The sequence below is a fragment of the Balaenoptera musculus genome, chromosome 10 (genome assembly GCF_009873245.2).
Source record: "Balaenoptera musculus isolate JJ_BM4_2016_0621 chromosome 10, mBalMus1.pri.v3, whole genome shotgun sequence".
NCBI classification, from domain to species: domain Eukaryota; kingdom Metazoa; phylum Chordata; class Mammalia; order Artiodactyla; family Balaenopteridae; genus Balaenoptera; species Balaenoptera musculus.
The window spans coordinates 61293900-61316893 of record NC_045794.1 but is presented as its reverse complement, the minus strand read 5'-3'; the positions used below and the strand labels follow the sequence as shown (position 1 = coordinate 61316893).

General features: G+C 36.2%; 2 protein-coding genes across 8 annotated transcripts in view; one reads left to right on the top strand and one right to left on the bottom strand.

Moving 5' to 3' along the window:
• Window positions 1–21889, top strand: KRR1 (KRR1 small subunit processome component homolog). 3 transcript variants are annotated; one of them, XM_036866702.1, is made up of 10 exons: window positions 1–109; window positions 11212–11384; window positions 12774–12908; window positions 13105–13230; window positions 13318–13401; window positions 14500–14556; window positions 16254–16424; window positions 18473–18550; window positions 18658–18751; window positions 20287–21889. In XM_036866702.1, exons 1-10 carry the CDS (start codon window positions 25–27, stop codon window positions 20427–20429), a joined length of 1146 nt encoding a protein of 381 aa, XP_036722597.1. In that variant the 5' UTR covers window positions 1–24; the 3' UTR covers window positions 20430–21889. The 3 variants fall into 3 exon arrangements, with proteins under 3 accessions (XP_036722597.1, XP_036722599.1, XP_036722600.1); XM_036866704.1 differs by lacking the exon at window positions 16254–16424 and having other exon boundaries at window positions 13–109; window positions 20287–21397; XM_036866705.1 differs by lacking the exons at window positions 13105–13230; window positions 13318–13401 and having other exon boundaries at window positions 13–109; window positions 20287–21395.
• The window catches only part of GLIPR1 (GLI pathogenesis related 1), a 38600-nt gene continuing 36989 nt past the window's right edge, over window positions 21384–22994 (bottom strand). For all 5 annotated transcript variants that reach the window (XM_036866707.1, XM_036866709.1, XM_036866708.1 and 2 more), the window contains exons 6-7: window positions 21667–21693; window positions 21384–21567 (exon numbers count right to left, since the gene is read on the bottom strand). In XM_036866707.1, coding sequence (XP_036722602.1) covers window positions 21413–21567; window positions 21667–21693 — 182 coding nt within the window. In that variant the 3' untranslated portion in view covers window positions 21384–21412. The remainder of the gene's footprint in view (window positions 21568–21666; window positions 21694–22994) is intronic.

Genomic DNA, 22994 nt, shown 5'->3' with positions numbered 1-22994 from the left:
GGTAGCACCGGAAGCAGTTTGAAGATGGCGTCTTCCAAGCAGGGCGGGCCAGCTACAGCGTTTAGGAAAAGTGAATTTCGTAGCCAGAAGCCGAAGCCGGAGAGCCGAGGTGAGGTTGTTTGAAAACCAAAGACTGGGGTTTGGGGGTTTTGAGTTGGGGTTTTTTCCTTTCGCTGGCTGGGAACGTGTAACGCCGCCTTGAAGTTAAGTATTTGTAATTGCTGAAGGTTGGGGTTGTTGGCCGGACTCGCAGGAACGACTGGCCTGTATGGTGCCGGCCGCGTGTTCCTAACTAATCGCTTTTGCTGGAAGCCCCCAACGTAGGGGTCTTGCTGGATGCGTCTTCTGTGAAAGGATGAGGAAGGCGCTTCGGGGCCTTAAACTGGCGGCGGTGTCTGGAAATCGCTGGCAGAATGAGGGATGGGATGAGGTGGGAATAGGAGGTCGTTATGCGTATGAGTGAACGAGTGATAGAGTGATAATGAAGGACTGAGACAGACATAGTGATAGAAGGAGATACCAGGCGTATCTTTAGCGCTAGTTTGTCAGCCAGTGAAGAAATTTTGGAACGTTTATTATTGTTCCTGTTTATCAGGTTGCTGAAGTATTAGCTAACACAGTTCCTGTTCTTTCAACTGCGTTAATTACTCTCTTGCTTTGCAATCTTGTTTTATCCATTAACTTCTGTATGATTGACAGAAAGAGAGGCCAGAGAAATAGCCCGGGGCCTGCTCAACCAGACTTACTGGAAATGTTAAAAACCTTGAACTCTCATTCTGTAGGCATAAGGGACATATTAAACGTGATTCGTTGTTGTTTTAATTAAGTGTATGGCAGAGAGGAGAGTATATATGCAGCTTAAAGAATAAAACCAACAGGTGAAAAGGAGCACTCAGACCGTTAAGTAGAATAGAGCATTACCATACCCCCAAAGCCCCCTACGTGCCCTAAAGTAACCATTCTGAATCGTGTTGATTATTCTGTTTTCTTTTTTCGTAATCTTTACCACCTATGCACAAAATGTTTTAATTTCGTCAGTTTTTGAATTTTACATGAATGAGAAAGGATTGTAGATATTCTTTTTTGTCTTGGTTCTTAGGCTAAACTTTGTTGTTATTATTCAATCAGGGCAATACTTGTAGCTGTAGTTTATTCTTTTCCCTACTGTATGATGTTCCCTTGTATGAATACAGGCTAATTTATATTTTCTTTTTTTTTTTTTCTATCACACCACCACCTCCACCCCCCCACCACTTTCCCCCGTTGGTGTCCATACGTTTGTTCTCTACATCTGTGTCTCAATTTCTGCTCTGCAAAGCAGTTAATCTGTACCATTTTTCTAGGTTCCACATATATGCCTTAATATACGATATTTGTTTTTCTCTTTCTGACTTACTTCACGCTGTATGACAGTCTGTAGATACATCCACATCTCAACAAATGACCCAATTTCGTTCCTTTTTATGGCTGAGTAATATTCCACTGTATATATGTACCACATCTTCTTTATCCATTCGTCTGTCAATGGGTATTTTGGTTGCTTCCATGACCTGGCTATTGTAAACAGTGCTGCAATGAACATTGGGGTGCATGTGTCTTTTTTTTTTTTTTTTACATTCTATTTTTATACTAAATATAATATACAATTATAAACCCACTTTAAATCCACAAAAGCAATACAATTTAAACAACATTTGACAGTGTCTTTTTCTTTCTTCAAACAGAAAGTCACAAAAATTATAATCATCCTCATCAGTACACTCAGTCCCATGTAATTTTTTTTCATCTTGATCTTTTGTTAGCACTTTTATGAATTCATCAGTTTTCCATTAGAGTTCTGAAAATACTTATTCCTTCAGTTCAGCAATATAGTCAGTTACCAGAAACCTGTACTTGTCAGAGTCTTTTCCATGAATTCCTTGAAGATGAAACCCTTTTATAGGAACACTTTTGCAAAAGCATCAGAGAACACCCAGAACTGTCTGTAAATGACAAAAGACTTAAAAATGACCACGGTTAAAGATTTGATGAAAGTTCATAATAATGCTATTGACAGGGAAATTTAGTTATTTCTGAGATATACATTTTAAAATTATAACTAGAATTATGACTTACAACATTATACCAAAACATATAAGATTTTTAGGAACTTCATGTAATGTCTGAAACATTTATATTAATACATTTCCATACAAATAACCCAAAGTAAGTTTAGTATTCGGTTTTTTAAAAATTTTTTAATTTAATTTTATTTTTTTATACAGCAGGTTCTTATTAGTCACCAGTTTTATACACATCAGTGTATACATGTCAATCCCAATCGCCTAATTCATCACATCACCATCCCCACCCCCCCACGGCTTTCCCCACATGGTGTCCATACGTTTGTTCTCTACATCTGTGTCTCAACTTCTGCCCTGCAAACCGGTTCATCTGTACCATTTTTCTAGGTTCCACATACATGTGTTAATATACGATATTTGTTTTTCTCTTTCTGACTTACTCTGTATGACAGTCTCTAGATCCATCCACGTCTCAACAAATGACCCAATTTCGTTCCTTTTTATGGCTAATAGTCCACTGTATATATGTACCACAACTTCTTTATCGATTCGTCTTTCGATGGGCATTTAGGTTGCTTCCATGACCTGGCTATTGTAAATAGTGCTGCAGTGAACATTGGGGTGCATGCGTCCTTTTGAATTATGGTTTTCTCTGGGTATATGCCCAGTAGTGGGATTGCTGGAGCATATGGTAATTCTATTTTTAGTTTTTTAAGGAACCTCCATACTGTTCTCCATAGTGACTGTATCAGTTTACATTCCCACCAACAGTGCAAGAGGGTTCCCTTTTCTCCACACCCTCTCCAGCATTTGTTGTTTGTAGATTTTCTGATGATGCCCATTCTAACTGGTGTGAGGTGATACCTCATTGTAGTTTTGATTTGCATTTCTCTAATAATTAGTGATGTTGAGCAGCTTTTCATGTACTTCTTGGCTATCTGTATGTCTTCTTTGGAGAAAGGTCTATTTAGGTCCTCTGCCCATTTTTGGATTGGGTTGTTTGTTTCTTTAACATTGAGCTGCATGAGCTCTTTATATAAGAGCTTTGGAGATTAATCCTTTGTCCGTTGATCCGTTTGCAAATATTTTCTCCCATTCTGAGGGTTGTCTTTTCATCTTGTTTATGGTTTCCTTTGCTGTGCAAAAGCTTTGAAGTTTCATTAGGTCCATTTATTTTTGTTTTTTTTTTTGTTTGTTTGTTTGTTTTTTTTTTAATATTGGTACATTTTTATTTATTTATTTTGAAAGGGACCGCTATTTATTTATTTATTTTTGGCTGTGTTGGGTCTTCGTTTCTGTGCGAGGGCTTTCTCTAGTTGTGGCGAGCGGGGGCCACTCTTCATCGCGGTGCACGGGCCTCTCATTATTGCGGCCTCTCTTGTTGCGGAGCACAGGCTCCAGACGCGCAGGCTCAGTAATTGTGGCTCACGGGCCCAGTTGCTCCGCGGCATGTGGGATCTTCCCAGACCAGGGCTCAAACCCGTGTCCCCTGCATTGGCAGGTAGATTCTCAACCACTGCGCCACCAGGCAAGCCCTATTTTTGTTTTTATTTCCATTATTCTAGGAGGTGGATCAAAAAAGATCTTGCTGTGATTTATGTCAAAGAGTGTTCTTTCTATGTTTTCCTCTAAGAGTTTTATAGTGTTTGGTCTTACATTTAGGTCTCTAATCCATTCTGAGTTTATTTTTGTGTATGGGGTTAAGGAGTGTTCTAATTTCATTCTTTTACATGTAGCTGTCCAGTTTTCCCAACACCACTTATTAAAGAGACTGCCTTTTTTCCATTGTATATCCTTGCTTCCTTTGTCATAGACTAGTTGACCATAGGTGCGTGGGTTTAACTCTGAGCTTTCTATCTTGTTCCATTGATCTATGTTTCTGTTTTTGTGCCAGTACCATATTGTCTTGATTACTGTAGCCTTGTAGTATAGTCTGAAGTCAGGGAGTCTGATTCCTCTAGCTCCGTTTTTTTTCCCCTCAAGACTGCTTTGGCTATTCGGGGTCTTTTGTGTCTCCATACAAATTTTAAGATTTTTTTGTTCTAGTTCCATAAAAAATGCTATTGGTAATTTGATAGGGATTGCATTGAATCTGTAGATTGCTTTGGGTAGTATAGTCATTTTCATAATATTGATTCTTCCAATCCAAGAACATGGTATATCTCTCCATCTGTTGGTATCATCTTTAATTTCTTTCATTTGTGTCTTACAGTTTTCTGCATACAGGTCTTTTGTCTCCCTAGGTAGGTTTATTCCTAGGTATTTTATTCTTTTTGTTGCAATGGTAAATGGGAGTGTTTCCTTAATTTCTCTTTCAGATTTTTCACCATTAGTGTATAGGAGTGCAAGAGATTTCTGTGCATTAATTTTCTGTGTGAATTAAAAAAAAATCCCACAAGGACTCAGAGGCAAAAAATATACAAATCAATTTTAACTGCAAAGTAAAGGACCTGTTACAGTGGAGGATTACTGGACTGAATGTCAATATTATGACATAGTATGAGTGTGTTTTGTGTTTGGTAATTGCAATCATTGTTGCTTTTGTTGTGGTCATCCATTTACAATGCTTGGTGTCAGTTTATTTTTCTCTTGTAAAAATAAAATACAGTGTGTGTGTGTGTGAACAAAAAAAAGTATGTACAGGTGGCAAATAAGCACATGAATAGATGTTTGACATCATTAGCTATTAGGGAAATGCAAATGTAAGCTTCAAAGAGATATCACTGCATACCTATTGAAATGACTAAAATTAAAAAAATAACAGCAAATGCTGGAGAATATGTGGAGAAACTGGATCTTTCATACATTGCTAATAGGACCTTAAAAATGATACAACCACTCTGGGAAAGAGTTTGGCAAGTTCTTATACAACTAAATGTGCAATTGCCGTATGACCCAGCAATTGCATTCTTGAACATTTATCCCAGACAAATGAAACTTATATTCACACAGCATCCTGTATGTGAATGTTCACAGAAGCTTTACTTGTAATAGCCTAGAACTAGAAACATCCCAAATGTCCTTCAATGGGTAAATTGTTAAACAAACTGGTTCATCCATACCATGGAATATTACTCAGCAATAAAAAGGAACAAGCCATTGGTACTTGCAACAACTTGGATGTATCTTCAGAAAATTATGCAGACTGCGAAAAGCCAATCCCCAAAGACTATATATTATATGATTCCATTTATATAACATTTCTGAAATACCAAAATTATACAGATGAAGAACAGATTAGTGGTTGCCAGGGGTTAGGAATGAGGGTAGTTGAAGGAGATAGATGTAGTTATAAAGGGGCAGCACAAGAGATGCTTGCGACAATGAAACTGCTTTTTGTCATGACTGTGGTGGTGATTACATGCATGAAACTAGTGATATCTGAATAATATCAAAGGATTGTGTCAATGTCAATATCCTGTACTATAGTATGTGAGATTTTACCATTGGGGAGAACAGGGTGAACAATACAGGATTCCTCTCTATTTCTTAACTTTATGTGACTCTACAATGATCTCAAATGAAAATTTAATTTAAAAAGTAAACGGGGTCAAAATAAAAAATAAAACAAGAAAAAAAAATTTTGTATCCTGCAACTTTACCAAATTCATTGATTAGCTCTAGTAGTTTTCTGGTGGCATTTTTAGGATTCTCTATATATAGTATCATGTCACCTGCAAGCAGTGACAGTTTTACTTCTTCTTTTCCAATTTGTATTCCTTTTATTTCTTTTTCTTCTCTGATTGCCGTGGCTAGGACTTCCAGAACTATGTTGAATAATAGTGGTGAGAGTGGACATCCTTGTCTTGTTCCTGATCTTAGAGGAAATGCTTTCAGTTTTTCACCATTGAGAATGATGTTTGCTGTGGGTTTGTCATATATGGCCTTTATTATGTTGAGGTAGGTTCCCTCTGTGGCCACTTTCTGGAGAGTTTTTATCATAAATGGGTGTTGAATTTTGTCAAAAGCTTTTTCTGCACCTATTGAGATGATCATATGGTTTTTATTCTTCAATTTGTTAATATGGTGTATCACATTGATTGATTTGTGTATATTGAAGAATCCTTGCATCCCTGGGATAAATCCCACTTGATCATGGTGTATGATCCTTTTAATGTGTTGTTGGATTCTGTTTGCTAGTATTTTGTTGAGGATTTTTGCATCTATATTCATCAGTGATATTGGTCTGTAATTTTCTTTTTTTGTAGTATCTTTGGTTTTGGTATCAGGGTAATGGTGGCCTCATAGAATGAGTTTGGGAGTGTTCCTTTCTCTGCAATTTTTTGGAAGAGTTTGAGAAGGATGGGTGTTAGCTTTTCTCTAAATGTTTGATAGAATTCATCTGTGAAGCCATCTGGTCCTGGACTTTTGTTTGTTGGAAGATTTTTAATCACAGTTTCAATTTCATTACTTGTGATTGGTCTGTTTATATTTTCTATTTTTTCCTGGTTCAGTCTTGGAAGGTTATACCTTTCTAAGAATTTGTTCATTTCTTCCAGGTTGTCCATTTTATTGGCATAGAGTTGCTTGTAGTGGTCTCTTAGGAAGCTTTGTATTTCTGTGGTGCCTGTTGTAACTTCTCCTTTTTCCTTTCTAATTTTATTGATTTGAGTCCTCTCCCTCTTTTTCTTGATGAGTCTGGCTAATGGTTTATCAATTTTGTTTATTTTCTCAAAGAACCAGTTTTTAGTTTTATTGATCTTTGCTATTGTTTTCTTTGTTTCTATTTCATTTATTTCTACTCTGATCTTTATGATTTCTTTCCTTCTGCTAACTTTGGGTTTTGTTTGTTCTTCTTTCTCTAGTTCTTTTAGGTGTAAGTTTAGATTGTTTATTTGAGATTTTTCTTGTTTCCTGAGGTAGGCTTGTATAACTATAAACTTCCCTCTTAGAACTGCTTTTGCTGCATCCTATAGGTTTTGGATCGTCGTGTTTTCATTGTCATTTGTCTCTAGGTATTTTTTGATTTCCTCTTTGATTTCTTCAGTGATCTCTTGGTTATTTAGTAACGTGTTGTTTAGCCTCCATGTGTTTGTGTTTTTTACGTTTTTTTCCCTGTAATTCATTTCTAATCTCATAGCATTGTGGTCAGAAAAGATGCTTGATATGATTTCAATTTTCTTAAATTTACTGAGGCTTGGTTTGTGACCCAAGATGTGATCTATCCTGGAGAATGTTCCATGTGCACTTGAGAAGAAAGTGTAATCTGCTGGTTTTGGATGGAATGTCCTATAAATATCAGTGAAATCTATCTGGTCTATTCTGTCATTTAAAGCTTCTGTTTCCTTATTTATTTTCATTTTGGATGATCTGTCCATTGGTGTAAGTGAGGTATTAAAGTCCCCCACTACTATTGTGTTACTGTCGATTTCCTCTTTTATAGCTGTTAGCAGTTGCCTTATGTATTGAGGTGCTCCTATGTTGGGTGCATATATATTTATAATTGTTATATCTTTTTGGATTGATCCCTTGATCGTTATGTAGTGTCCTTCCTTGTCTCTTGTAACATTCTTTATTTTAAAGTCTATTTTATCTGATATGAGTATTGCTCCTCCAGCTTTTTTTTTTTTAATTTTATTTATTTATTTATTTATTTATTTATGGCTGTGTTGGGTCTTCATTTCTGTGCGAGGGCTTTCTCTAGTTGCGGCAGGTGGGGGCCACTCCTCATCGCGGTGCGCGGGCCTCTCACTATCGCGGCCTCTCTTGTTGTGGAGCACAGGCTCCAGACGCTCAGGCTTAGCAGTTGTGGCTCACGGGCCTAGTCGCTCCGCGGCATGTGGGATCTTCCCAGACCAGGGCTTGAACCCGTGTCCCCTGCATTGGCAGGCAGATTCTCAACCACTGCGCCACCAGGGAAGCCCCTCCAGCTTTGTTTTGATTTCCATTTGCATGGAATATCTTTTTCCATCCCCTCACTTTCGGTCTGTATGTGTCCCCAGGTCTGAAGTGGGTCTCTTGTAGACAGCATATATATATGGGTCTTGTATTTGTATCCGTTTAGCAAGCCTTTGTCTTTTGGTTGGAGCATTTAATCCATTCACATTTAAGATAATTATCTATATGTATGTTCCTATGACCATTTTTCTAATTGTTTTGGGTTCGTTTTTGTAGGTCCTTTTCTTCTTTTGTGTTTCCCACTTGGAGAAGTTCCTTTAGCATTTGTTGTAGAGCTGGTTTGATGGTGCTTAATTCTCTTAGCTTTTACTTGTCTGTAAAGCTTTTGATTTCTCTATCGAATCTGAATGAGATCCTTGCTGGGTAGAGTAATCTTGCTTGTAGGTTCTTCCCTTTCATCATTTTAAGTATATCATGCCACTCCCTTCTGGCTTGTAGAGTTTCTGCTGAGAAATTAGCTGCCAACCTTATGGGAGTTCCCTTGTATGTTATTTGTCGTTTTTCCCTTGCTTTCAATAATTTTTCTTTGTCTTTAATTTTTGCCAATTTGATTACTATGTGTCTCGGCGTGTTTCTCCTTGGGTTTATCCTCTGTGGGACTCGCTGCGCTTCCTGGGCTTGGGTGGTTATTTCCTTCCCATGTTAGGGAAGTTTTCGACTATAATCTCTTCATATATTTTCTCCAGTCCTTTCTCTCTCTTTTCTCCTTCTGGGGGCCCCTATAATGCGAACGTTGTTGCATTTAATGTTGTCCCAGAGGTCTCTTAGGCCGTCTTCATTTCTTTTCATTCTTTTTTCTGTATTCTGTTCCACAGCAGTGAATTCCACCATTCTGTCTTCCAGGTCACTTCTCCGTTCTTCTGCCTCAGTTATTCTACTATTGATTCCTTCTAGTGTAGTTTTCACTTCAGTTATTGTTTTGTTCATCTCTGTTTGTTTGTTCTTTAATTCTTCTAGGTCTTCATTAAACATCTCTTGCATCTTCTCGATCTTTGCCTTCATTCTTTTTCCGAGGTCCTGGATCATCTTCACTATCATTATTCTGAATTCTTTTTCTGGAAGGTTGCCCATCTCCACTTCATTTAGTTGTTTTTCTGGGGTTTTATCTTGTTCCTTCATCTGGTGCATAGCCCTCTGCCTTTTCATCTTGTCTATCTTTCCGTGAATTTGGTTTTTGTTCCACAGGCTGCAGGATTGTAGTTCTTCTTGCTTCTGCTGTCTGCCCTCTGGTGGATGAGGCTATCTCTATATTTTCATTTTAATGTTGCTGGGCATTTGGATTGTTCCTATTGTTTGTTATTATAAACAATGTGATATAAATATCTGTCTACATACTTCCTGGTTGACATGTTAGAGAGTTTCTCTGGTTATATACCTTACATGGGATTGGAATCCTTGAATTGTAGGGTAGGGGATGCGCAAATAATGCTAAATCTTCCCAAAGGAGTTGTGCCGCTTTACACTCCCATTATCAGTAGATGAGCACTAACACTTGCTGTTATCTGAATTTTGAACTTCTGTCATTTTGTTAAGTGTGAAATCATATCTGGTTGTAGTTTCAATTCAAACTTTCCTGAGTACTAATGAGGTTACACATCTTTACATGTTTTGGGGCTATTTGTACTTCCTCTATTGTGAAAGTCCTGTTTATTTCCTTAGCCAGTGGGGTTTTTTTTCTTTGTTTTTTTTTAATGCATAACCATTGAAGTGTTTAAATTGGGTAGGATCTTGGTCAGATATGCATTTTAAGTAATCACTATTGTAGAATTTGAGGGTTTTGGGGGGGGATATTGAGAAGTGAATGATAAATAAAACTAGCTAATTCTCTGTGATTTGAACCAGAAGTAACAAAGTAGATGTGAGTATAAGAAACAGAAAGCAAGTTTACCTGACTGGAGTGGATAACATGAACTATAAGACCTTCTTCTTAAACTTTAGCATGCATAGGAATCTTCTCATGAGACTGTTAAGAAAGATTCCTGGGCTTCATCCCAGAGATTCACATTTAGTAGGTCTGGATGGAGCCCAAGAACTGCATTTCTAACAAACGCTCAGTTTATGCTGGTGGTGCAGGCCTATGGATCATATCTTTGAGCAGTACTGAATTAAAGTACAGCTGTTGGATTTAAGAGATTCTTAAAATCCAGGACCAGGAGTTTTGATAAATGATATGGGAAATAATTTATAGCCCTTAGGAGGCATTTTGTTCTAGTGAGAGGAGACCTAGACTGAGCTTCATATTCCCTTACACAAGTCACTTAAACTTTTTGAACTGAATATCTTTTATAAAATGGGAATAATAATACCAGTTCTTTCTACCTTTTGTAGTTGTGAGTATACAGAAATAAGGCACGTGAAAGCTCTTTGCAAAACCTAAAACCCTGTACTAGTGAATATTAACTGAAAGGGTACACTGGGCTCAAACTTTTGAAAGTTTTATGTACACACACATGCACATATATATATATATACACATAGGCTGCACTTCATTGAGTCTGAAAGGTTACTTATATTTAAAATAGTAATGTAAACAAAATGGTGTTTGGATCTTCAACTCTAAGATAGTGTGGTGCAGTAGAAGTTTGTGAGTATTGACTGTGTACCAGGTGTATGCCAATAAGTGTGGATCGAAGAAGAGTCCTTGCCCTTAAGGAACTTTGTCTTATGAGACGACTGAAATACATACAATTTTTTTTTTTTAATGCTATTGTGTCGGGGTTGTAGCCAATTTTCTTTTATATTTTTAAATTTATTTATTTATTTATTTTATTTATGGCTGTGTTGGGTCTTCGTTTCTGTGCGAGGGCTTTCTCTAGTTGTGGCAAGCGGGGGCCACTCTTCATCGCAGTGCGGGGGCCACTCTTCATCGCGGTGCGCGGGCCTCTCACTTTCGTGGCCTCTCTTGTTGCGGAGCACAGGCTCCAGACACGCAGGCTCAGTAATTGTGGCTCACGGGCCCAGTTGCTCCGCGGCATGTGGGATCCTCCCAGACCAGGGCCCGAACCCGTGTCCCCTGCATTGGCAGGCAGACTCTCAACCACTGCGCCACCAGGGAAGCCCCAACATACAATTTTAACACAGTATTTTGGTGATAATGACAGAGGCATGTTCTTGGACTGTTGAATAATATAAAAAGCAGGGGAAAAGGAAATGGAGAGTATTGGGAAGCTTGTGAATGTATGCATACAAGTGTTCAAAAAGTGTCCAAAAGAAGTTAAATCTGATGTATAGATTTTTTCCTCCTTTGTAGATGAATCAGAACTCCTCACTGTTCCTGATGGTTGGAAGGAGCCAGCTTTTTCCAAAGAGGACAATCCCAGAGGACTCTTGGAGGAGAGCAGTTTTGCAACTTTGTTTCCAAAATATAGAGAGGCTTACTTGAAAGAGTGCTGGCCATTGGTACAGAAAGCCTTGAGTGAACATGTATGCATATCTTATGTATTTCTTTGAGATTTTGTTTTTGCTTATATCTTTTAAGTAACTGAATGTGTGCTGATGGATTTTTTTTTAAAGGTGCTACCATAGCTGGTTAATTTGATTCCTTTGATATTCTAAACAGACTAGGTAAGCTTTATCCTTACAGGTCATTTTTAGTTTTGTGAATAATAGATTACTTGGAAAAATTCACATGCCTTTAAATATTTAGGGGATTCACAGATGGTCTGAAACTCACTTGTGAACTCCAAATTTCAGAATGTCTATTCTCTGCTATAATGGTTGCCATGAACCTGTACAGTTTGAGCTGAGGCATACTCCTGGCATTGTTTAACTTTTCATTGTAAATGAAAGATGTGGATGTGACCAACTTTCCTCTGCCGTGCCCTTAGAGCAGTGTATTTGATTTTATTTTTCAAACTGGGTTGAGACCCCTTAGTGTATCAAGAAGTCAATTTAGTGGATATAATGAGCCTTCAGAAAAAAATACATCAGTGTATCACATGTGGTAAGGATAAGTATCATTTTATGAAGCTTTTGGTTCACCTGTGTGTGTGTGTACACTAGATTGATAGAAAATGTATTTCTCAGCTGTGGCACTGCTTTAGAGTCATTTGTGCCCATTAGGTATGAGGGTGGTTTAGCAAACCGCAGGCATGTTTTACAGCTGTCTACAGCGGAGATTAGACTCAATTTTTGTGTTTTTTTTTGTAAACTCATAGACACCTAACCTTAGGTTTAATTGTTCATCATTCACTATATTGAAATATTCTTCAGATTATGCTCACAAGTTAGAAAACAGCATTTTTATTTGCTTTGTTGCAATCTGATTCTTCCATTTGAAAATTAATGCATAGTTTTAATCACTGTAGTAATCATAATCACTGCTTTTATTTTTAAACCTATGATAATTTGTTTTTACTTTGTATTTAGCTAATACAAACCAGCTAGAAAAAAATTTGAAAGGGAAAGTCCATTCTCACTCTAGGGAGCAGATTGGAGATTAGAGCTGGATCCAGCCAGGGTAGGGAAATTATATAGCTTTACATTTTTACCTTAATTTTTAAATGTAGCCTCATTTTGATTGATATATATATTTTAAACTAGAGATAATCTTTATTCCAATAAGTATAAATTATTCTAAAGCCAATTATAAATGTTTTCAATTGCCTGAGTTTTTTATATTTTTTGAAGTCTAAAAGTAATCAAGTATTCATTATTTACATTAACTTTCTAGCTTCTTCAAGGAGAGAGTTAATGAATTTTGAGATAGCTTAATGGCACAGAAATTATTAATTTGGTTAGGATCGGCTCTGTAATTATCTAAAATTGAAATCATTTTCAGACAACTGCTTGTTTGCTCTCTTTGTATTGTAGCATGTTAATGCAACCCTGGACCTGATCGAGGGCAGCATGACTGTCTGTACAACAAAGAAGACATTTGATCCATATATCATCATTAGGGCCAGAGACCTAATAAAGCTGTTAGCAAGGAGTGTTTCATTTGAACAGGTAAATTTAGACTTACAGAGACTTTGCTTTATTTGCATCAACATTAGAGACAATATATAACACTGTGTCCCCTCCTGCACCATAAAGTTTTCGTTTTTGTGCTTAAATATCATTTTGTGCTTAAATTTCTTGGCTTGGAGAAGATATGTACTTGTCAAGAATATTGATGGGGTATTCTTTTTTATTTTCCCAAAAGGCAGTACGAATTCTTCAGGATGATGTTGCATGTGACATCATTAAAATAGGTTCTTTAGTAAGAAATAAAGAAAGATTTGTAAAAAGAAGACAACGGCTTATTGGTCCCAAAGGATCTACGTTGAAGGTACTTTTTATTAGTGAAAAAGTATGTCTTCCTTTTTTGTTAGTTTTTAAGTGTACTGAACTTCAACTTATTGCTCTTTTGATATAGGCGTTGGAACTCTTAACAAACTGTTACATTATGGTACAGGGGAACACGGTTTCAGCCATTGGACCTTTTAGTGGCTTAAAAGAGGTGAGAACTATTTGTTCTCTTCAGTTAATTTTCCATAGAGAATAAATGAAATAATATAGTAGTTCATTGGATAATATATTGTTTTATGTATATATTTTTAGAATATGCTTTGTTTGATTTTCCATTAGTAAATTCTTGTAATTTGAGGGAATTCATGTAATTTCCTGGACCCTAACATATTATGGCCAACGTTTGGTAACTGAAGAGAGATCCATTTCTGAATTAGGAGGTCTGCACATCATTACTCCCTCCACTCAAATTTTAAGTGGGCATTTAAGGTCTCAGTCTGTAGCAAACATAAGAAACACGAAGTAATTACATGCATTTAAATGACTGGAGAATTGAACAGATCTTGTTCTTTGCAGTAATGTATTCAGCCAGTAGAGGTCAGGCTCAGAAAACTTCCTTTAAGATATATTTTCTTTGAATGTTAATGTTTTTATGAACATCTTCTTTAGCTTGTCAGATGTTATGAGAAAATCTGTGGAGCAGATACTGTTTCTATTAACTCCTTTTGAGGCTTTTGTTGTCTGTATCTGGCAGCGAGGTCTTACTTGCTTTCCAGGGCCTTTAACCTTAATTCTATTGGACCTCTTTCTCATAAGTTATCCGCTTTTTTCTCATGGGGCAATAATAACTTAAATATTTTGAATATTTCACAGTTTTGTAGAGTCTAAGTATATTATTTAATTCTTACGACAGATCCTTAAGGTAGTTTTATTTCCATATTACAAATGAAAAAGCTGGAATAGGAAAATTAAGTGCCTTTGCCGTATGAAGTGGCAGTCCCACTATTTGAGTGCGTATTTTCTAACTCTAAATCCAGCCCTCTTCCCCCTAAATTTTACAGCTCCAGAGTGTTGTGTTAATTCTGTGTATAGCTTTTTATCAGTAAAGTTGAGAGACTTCATTGTATCCAAGGGAGGTTGACTATTATGAAAGATCTAGAAGCCACTCAGAACAGTTGAAGGGACTGCAGTACCCAATTTGGTAGCCATTGCCTGGTTCATAGGCTATTTTGTGTTATATTAATCCTCGTCTACCTAGTTCACCAAAATCTTTATACATGACTGATTCATTTTTCTTTGCAAATTTCAGGTTCGAAAAGTAGTCCTAGACACTATGAAGAATATTCATCCAATTTATAACATTAAAGTGAGTGTTCACTATATATTACTACAAAGTGGTTATCAAATTGTTTTTAGCTACAGAAACCTTTCTTGAAAGTAAATCTTTTATGAAAGCCTAATATACAAAACAGATAAAGCAGAACTATTTTGGGTAAATTGGGGTAGAGTTCAGCCCACTCAACTCTATCCCAGTCCCCTATAGTTACCTCTTTGGAAGTTTAGGTCTCTTTGGAGTACAGTTTGAAAGCTATTGAAGGGGACAGTGTAATGTAGTGATTCACTTCCAATACAAATAAAATAAGCTTCATAGGATTTGTAGTAGATGGTACCAATCTAGTTTTCTTAGGTTATGAGCCCACATATTATATTTAAAGATGTGATCTTTTACAATTCTGCCTTTTTCTTTTTTTTAATTAATATATTTAAAAAGATTTTTTTTTTGGCTGTGTTGGGTCTTTGTTGCGGCACACAGGATCTTTCATTGTAGCACGCAGGATCCTTTGTTGCAGTGCACGGGCTTCTCTATAGTTGTGGCGTGCGGGTTTTCTCTAGTGGCGCGCCAGCTCCAGGGCGCGTGGGCTCTCTAATTGAGGCACCTGGGCTTAGTTGCCCCAGGGCATATGGGATCTTCCCTGACCAGGGATCGAACCCATGTCCCCTGCATTGGAAGGTGGATTCTTTACCACTGGACCACCAGGGAAGTCCTGAATTCTGCCTTTTTCTATAAGTAAAGTCTGGAATATTTCGGATTGCATTAAAACCTATCTTGGAATTTAACACTCAAATTATAGGCTCTTCAAGAGAGATCTGTTATATCCCTGTATGCATAAAGTTCATGATTGTTCTTGGAAATGTAACCATGGTATAATGAGTTGTTTTATGATGGATATTTGTTAAACAATCCTTGAATTTAATGAAGTTAAGTTGAAAAGTCACTCTTAGATTGGGGTGAAAAAACGATTTTGAGTTACATTGGGACATTAAAGATAAAGAGAGCTCGTCTTGCATCTGATGCCTAGTTTGCATCCTCTGATGTTTCAGTGTCTATAAAATTCAGATTGAGTAGGGGAAGTGTGAAAACATTTGTTTTGTTGATCATGAGAAACTTTATTTTTTTCTTTCCCTGTGATATTTCAGATGCTACTGAAAGCTACCTGCTTGTAGGAAACATCACTAATTAAGAACTCTCCCTGCTATTGTTAGATTGAATTTTAAAGGTTTTAATGAAATAATGGTTGAAAAACTGAGTTAGTCTTATTTTCATCTCAGTTTATTTTAACAATTCTGTCTAAATTTCTAATGATTTTCTGATGCTTGGTTAATAATGCATGTTTGAGATTATATATTTTTTCTTTCCGGAATTGGTTTAATCCTACTGAAGAGACTAAGAATTGTTCCTTTTAATTTTATTATTTATAGGACCAATGTTGATAATGTCTTAGGTTGAGAAACATATGACTTCTAAAATTAAAAATGTTTGGGACTTCCCTGGCAGTCCAGTGGTTAAGACTTCGCCTTCCAATGCAGGGGGTGCAGGTTCGATCCCTGGTCGGAGAGCTAAGATCTCACATGCCTCACGGCCAAAAAACCAAAAAGCATAAAGCAGAAGCAATATTGTAACAAATTCAATAAAGACTTTAAAAATGGTCCACATCAAAAAAAAAATCTTTAAAAAAAATTAAATTAAAAGTTTACTTTGTTCATATATTGCCATGGTTGAAGACCTTAATGATTAAACGAGAGTTGGCGAAAGATTCTGAGTTAAGATCACAGAGTTGGGAAAGATTTTTGCCACAGTTCAAGCACAAAAATGTGAATAAACGCAAGGAACCAAAGAAGAAAACTGTTAAGAAGGAGTATACACCATTCCCACCACCACAGCCAGAAAGTCAGGTCAGTATTAAATGTTGAATTTCTTTACATGAGGGGGAAGGCATTTTGATCTATTTTTGTCAGAAACTTTGAGGGTATTTTAGGTGGAATTTCTGTGTACGTACATTTCGGTGTGTAGAGATACAAGAAACTGAAGGTAAGTGTAAATAGGCTTATTTTGAACTAATTGTATGGGGGTGGGGAGTGGAAGCTTCATACTGTGAGTGTAAACTCCGTCAAGGTGGGTGGTGTCAGTTGTGTATCTGTAGCCACTATAAATGTTCCATGGTTAAAAAAAATTCAATGATTTAGTCCACAATGCTTTCTACTCTGCTTTAGCATCATTCATGTGACCATTACTATATGATTGCTCTGGATTTGAAATCTTAAGTCTAGTATCTATCCTTTTTTTAAGACATGAATGCCTCTAATTTTGTCAACTGTCTTCTGGCATCATTCCCTTTCTAAAATTTCCTTTTCTGTCTTGCCCATCACTGTTTTCTTTCATACTCCCTTTTCTTCTATCACACCTGCCCAACAAAACTAAAACTTGGATCAGTCCTAAAACTTGACTTCTTTCCCATAGCGTGGCTACTAAACATAGCTGAAGAAAGTCGTATCTTTGGATTATATCCCTTAAAAATTCACGTTTCCAACCTCAGATAGGTCTTCAGTATTCTCTGGCAGCTCTGTGTCCTCTTAATTCTTTAGCCACCCTCCCACTCCAGTAAAATAAAATGCAATGTCATCTACTAGAAGTATTTGAGACTACGAGGCAAGAACTCTTTCAACTTCCTCTTATCTCACAATTTTTTTTTCCATCTGCATCAATCCTTTCTTTGCCTGTTCTTTGAATTCTGTCTTCACATGTCTTCTGAGGTGTCTTGCTTCATTATTCCCTTCCTTGGCTGTATGTTAAAGTCTTCCCTTTTTGCGAGTTCTTTGTGCTCAGCATGTAAACCCATCTCTTTCTGTGTACTATATCTTGTCTTCCCCACAGCCCTGTGTTTGTAGTTTTCCAGGAAGGTTTGATGAAAGGTCAAAGGTAAAAAAGGAATGATGATCATCATAGTAAAAAAAAAAAACAGTGGAAATGTTGGATCTTGAGGTCTACTTTGGAAAACAAAGAAAGTGAAGCCAGAAAGAAAGTGTTAGTTGGGGGAAAGTGGAGTGATCCAGCTACTAAACCATGCTTCTGTAACACCTGATATATTTTGTATAGCCCTGTAGTGTAGTTAGTAGTTGTCGTTTTATCTTTTTTTTCTATGACTGTAAGCTTCTTGAATCAGCAATGTCTCATTTGACTTATTCTGCCACTTACTTGCTATGTAATTATGGGCATAATTTATTTAACCCATCCATGCCTCAATTTCTTTGTACATAAAATGGGGATAATGATCATACCTGTCTCAAAGAATTGTTAGTGAGGATTAAGTGAGTTAGTAATTGTAGAGAGCTTAGTATTAGAGTTTAGTAGAACATTGCCTTAGGTAGACCAATTAATTATATGTTGACTATCTACTTAATGAATTTGCTATTGCTGGTCTAATTAGTACTTAATTAGTCTCCACATCCTGACAATTCTTGCTTTTCATTTTGTATGCTGCACCCTTTTTTTTTTTTTTTTTTAAACAGGCTTTTTTCTCTTCTCCTTTCTTCTGTACCTTTTATAAAGTGCTGCTTTGCTCTCTTCACTCTTTTCAGGAACCTTCAGTCATTTCTAAATCATATCCCACCTCCCTAACCTGTCATTCATGTTTCTTCATGCTTCCCCAAAACTGTCTTTCCAGTTTCCTTTCACAGTTTTCTGAATCATTGACCTTCCACCCCACCTCAAGCAGTTTGTTTTGTATTCCATGAACACATCACCTACTTTCCTACCTCCATGCTTTTGTGCATATATATTCCCCTCAGCTTAGAGGACATTTCTTTCTTTTTATGTTGCTACCTTTGTGGAGTAATCATAGTTTTGACCCCACTGTCTTTACCTCAAGGTCATTGTGAGTTTCTTAGGAATTGACTTCTCATCTACATTATTTATGATGTATTGTAAATACTGATTTCAACAGATTGATAAAGAATTGGCTACTGGTGAATACTTTCTGAAGGCAAGTCAAAAGAAGAGACAGAAAATGGAAGCAATAAAGGTAAGACTGTCTAGCTTACAACACTAATTGCAAAGTTTATAGATACTTGAATTCTTATTTAACTACAAAAGCGTTTTTTAATGTAGTTTTTTTTATTAATGATGTAGGCTAAACAAGCAGAAGCTCTTAGTAGGAGACAAGAGGAAAGAAACAAAGCGTTTATTCCACCTAAAGAAAAACCAGTTGTGAAACCTAAGGAAGGTAATGCTTGTTTTCCAACTCTTGGTATTCTGTAAAAGTCTGTTAGAGGAAAAGTAAACCCATAGTGGATTTGTCTGAAGCTCTTTGAGTGTTAAGAAATAACCATGTGTTTCATCAATTCTCTTAGCATTTCATTAATCACAAATCCTAGGGAAAAGCAGTGACTGAGATAATTTATAATTTAGTAGCAGCTAATGCCTATTTAAGAGTATCCCAGATTGACAGTCCCTTCCTGACCTCTGTGCTGAGGAAGGACTCTGCTGTGAAAGATATAAACCAGAGCAGTGAATCTTCTGTAAAAATAAAACAGTAAGATCCCTGAGCTCTGCTATCATGCCCTTTAAAAAGAGCTTATCAAAAGTTGTACTTTCTTTGTGTGATCTGTGGCTTAAAATTTGATTCCTGTATGGTTAACGTGGATTTCTCATCACTTGGGCTAAAAGATACCAACAAAATGGCAGGACGATCTTTCTTACTCAGGGGCTTTTAAAAAGACACTCAGGGAAAACACTCTGATGCCTTTTCTTCTCATTCCTAGCCTCATTTTGATCCATCTTCTCCTCTTTCGCATTTTCTTTTACACTAGTAACACGTGTACTCTTCGGTAAGGTAACTCTCCAGAGTGGTCAGTGGCACAATGAGGGGAGGGAGGTCACCAGCAGCATTGCACATGACCTGTTGGTCAAAGCCAGATGTAACATTACTATTTTGTTAATTTATATCAGTGTTAACAGCTTTAAAAGTATTGTATTCTACTATTTAGATCCTTGGTTATATAAAAGTTAAAAATATCGTAAGCATTATAATTTCTAGTTTGTACAATCTGTCAGTTATGTACTCTGAAGGTATTCAATAGCTAGTTTAATCTCAGTTTATTACTGATTAAAGTGTAGCTATTCCACTCTAGTGGAGGCTTTAAGTCTGCTCTCAAGTTGCTGGGTTGTTTGATGACATTTTATCTTGTGGTTCTTTTATGTCTTGAGTGCTGTTCTTTAAATAAGAAAAAGTTGCAATTTTTTCACTGCTTTTCTCTGTTTTGTTCACACTTTTTGTGTTAAATACATGGGGTTGGGTTCTGTTAGGAGAACCTCCAGATACTCCCAGATTATTGTCTTTATTACCAAAATCTTGTTAAATGAAATACTACTAGTCATTAATTGAATATTAGGAAAACTAAGTTTTTTAAGGAATACTCTAAAGTTCCAAAATACGGAAAAGAATATAAATAAAAATAATCTTATCTCAAACAATTTAAGGGAAAAAATGTAATTTTAATATAGTTGAATCCAGTAACTGGTTCAAATAGTTAAAGTGTAATGCCATTTTCGTGTATATTTTCACTAATGTATTTTTAAAGTACTTTGTTTTCTCCTAGTTAGAAGAAATTTCTAACTTTCCTTTAAGCAAGTGTTTTATATTTTATGACATGATCTTTCAATTGTAACAGTACTCTGAAGTTTTTGTCTTATATATGTATTCTTTGTTTTATTTGGTATAATCTAAAGAATTACATGTATTGTTTTTAATTTATTTAGCTTCTACTGAAACTAAAATTGATGTGGCCGCCATCAAGGAAAAGGTTAAGAAAGCAAAGAGTAAGAAACTGGGAGCTCTTACAGCTGAAGAAGTTAAGCTTAAAATGGAAGCAGATGAAAAGAAAAAGAAGAAAAAAAAGTAACATACAAAAAACAAAAACAAAAAACCCTGAGCTAGAATTTATTAAGCTATCATCTATCTCCTTTTGTAAAGGATTTTGAGATACTAGGGCATTAGTTGCCTTATCCATGAGAAGTAATAACCTGATCACTTTTTTCTGAGTTTGTTTTGTTCTTTATAACAGTGTTTATATAAACAGCAATTCTTTATAAATTATTGTATTCTCCATGTTTTTTGAAAAATTTTATACTAGAAGGTGGTATATATGTGTTTATATGCATTGCACCTAATCTATTCCAGGCAGGTTTTGTCTAGGCATGGTTTTAGGGGTAATTCTTAAGATTGTTTATATAAAGATTTTTGCAGTGTGGCTACTGTAATTATCCATCAAATCCAATGTCTGAGGCCATTGGTTAGTCTTTAAATATAATCATGTCCCAGCATTTGGTTTTGAGGAAAATAGATTTTTCAGTGCTCTAATGGCAACAAGTAAACATTTAGGTTTATCCCTTTTCGTAATCTCATTTTACATTTTGTTCCAAGATTAATCCATAATCCAAAGAAGCAAGACCTTTTAAATTAATTCCCTTAATTACTTACCAATATGAGTCTGAGGAAGTAGTAAACCAGAAAGACATCAAATTTGCAAGAGAACAGGGAAAACCAGATATTTAGAGTTGAAGCAGCATGCAACAGGTTATATAGAAATGTTTTTACTGATGAGGGCCAGGACTCACCTAAATCTAGCTCACTGATTTTACATATTTAGAAGCTAAGGCATGCAGGGGATAGGTTACTCACTGAAAGTCACAGCTGTGGCAGCCTGAAAACAATGCTTCTTCATAAAAAGCGGAAAGTAAAGATGAATTTATCTTATAATGTTAGGAAATTGAACCATTTCTTCTTTTGAGTAAGGGTTTGCTGCAAATTAGAAATACACCCAATTTTTATTTATTTATTTTTTAAAGCCATGTATGAATGAGGCTTTTTTCCCCCTGGATTGTATTAGTTCAGAAGAACTAAATGAGGGTATTTGTGCTTGACCAAACTGATAATTATAACACTCAGTATTAGGATTGGTGGAGTAACAATGAGGAAAAGAGATGTGTATCTGTTACGTGGAAATACTGGCCAGTCTGGAAACACAACAGAGTAGTAACCTGTGAAACAAACATAAAATATCCTCTTAAATGTTATTCCTCATAATGCAGTAACATAGCTCAGATAGATCGTATACAATTTAAGGTTTATATACATACGTGTCACTTTGTCTCGTTGTGGGTTAGCTATAAAATCAGAAGAAAGAAAAAAAAGAATAGATACTGGTGAGGCTTTTGTTTTCTTTTTAAAAGTCAAGTCTCTTAATTATAACCATTAACGGTTGCAATCAACTTGTTTATATAACCTTTATATATAAACTTTTTATATACCACTACTATAAATGGAAAATCATTTTACATAATGTAACTGGCAGATAAAATAAATGCAATTAAAATAAAACAATTAAAAATAAGTATTATTAGTAATAATCAGTGTGAGCAATTTATTAAAATATTTTCCTGAAAATAAGTTTTTCCTGAGAAGAATGATACTATCTATGATCAGTCAGTAATGAAGAGACAGTAGCCTCTCAATGCATTCCAGTCTGTCATTAGTATATCAATCAGTAGAGCATTTGGATATCAAAAGTCATATTTACTCCTCTCCTTCCACTGAGCTTTATTAAGATTTTGACATGCAGAGCACTGGGAAGAGAATTCCACATCTGCCATAGCCTTCTTATACTTTTTAAATGGTCAGACACCTCTTTTACACTGGTTCTGTGCCAGCTGCTGTTGCATTCCTGTGGTGGAACCCATCACGGAGCTGACCCTCTGGTACTCGTGAGCATCCCTGGTCGTCATACCTGTGACTGACTGACTGGGCTTTGTGGTGAATTGCCACGAACCTTCTGCTTCTTTAACTTTTCTTGGCAGTTACATCCATGAAATCAAGATATGATATGCTTACTAGTTATATTTTTTCTTACATATATATTTTTTAAATGTTTTAAACATTCAACTTTTGAATACTGAAACAAATGTCATCCATGCACTAGCTAAAATCAGCTTGTGTACCACTGGTGTGCCCAGCACATTTTGCAAAACCATCCTGATTTGGCCTCCATTGGTATTTATTGAACCTACCAGTATCTAGAAGACCACAAAGGGATTTTTTTCCTCCAGTGTTTGCCGTAATTTGTCAGAGACGAAATCTGATAAATAAAAGCTTTTATCCTCTAACCCTTATCCCCTGCAAATTAGCGTGTGTTTTCCTTTGTCTTTCTTAAGAGCCCAGGGGCTTTTCATTATTGGACTACAGCCTTAATTTTCTGAATTTTATCCCACAAGGTTAGAGACCATTTCAAGCTAGATCTCTAAGATCAAAAGCTAAAAATCCAGCGGTTTTCTTCTTGTTATCATTGTGCTGGTGGTGGTGTTACTAACTGTCTAGATTTTTATAGAGAATGAATGACTTTTTTAGGAAATATGCAAATTAGCAATTATTTGCCTTCCAGACTAGGCACTTTGGTTACAAAGTTGAATTA

Bases quoted from the DNA above. Each gene is read 5' to 3' on its own strand.
- KRR1 (XM_036866702.1), top strand. From the start codon at position 25: ATGGCGTCTTCCAAGCAGGGCGGGCCAGCTACAGCGTTTAGGAAAAGT. The intron at 12,909-13,104 runs GTAAATTTAGAC...TTTTCCCAAAAG, and splicing joins GGAGTGTTTCATTTGAACAG to GCAGTACGAATTCTTCAGGA. The intron at 13,231-13,317 runs GTACTTTTTATT...CTTTTGATATAG, and splicing joins CCAAAGGATCTACGTTGAAG to GCGTTGGAACTCTTAACAAA.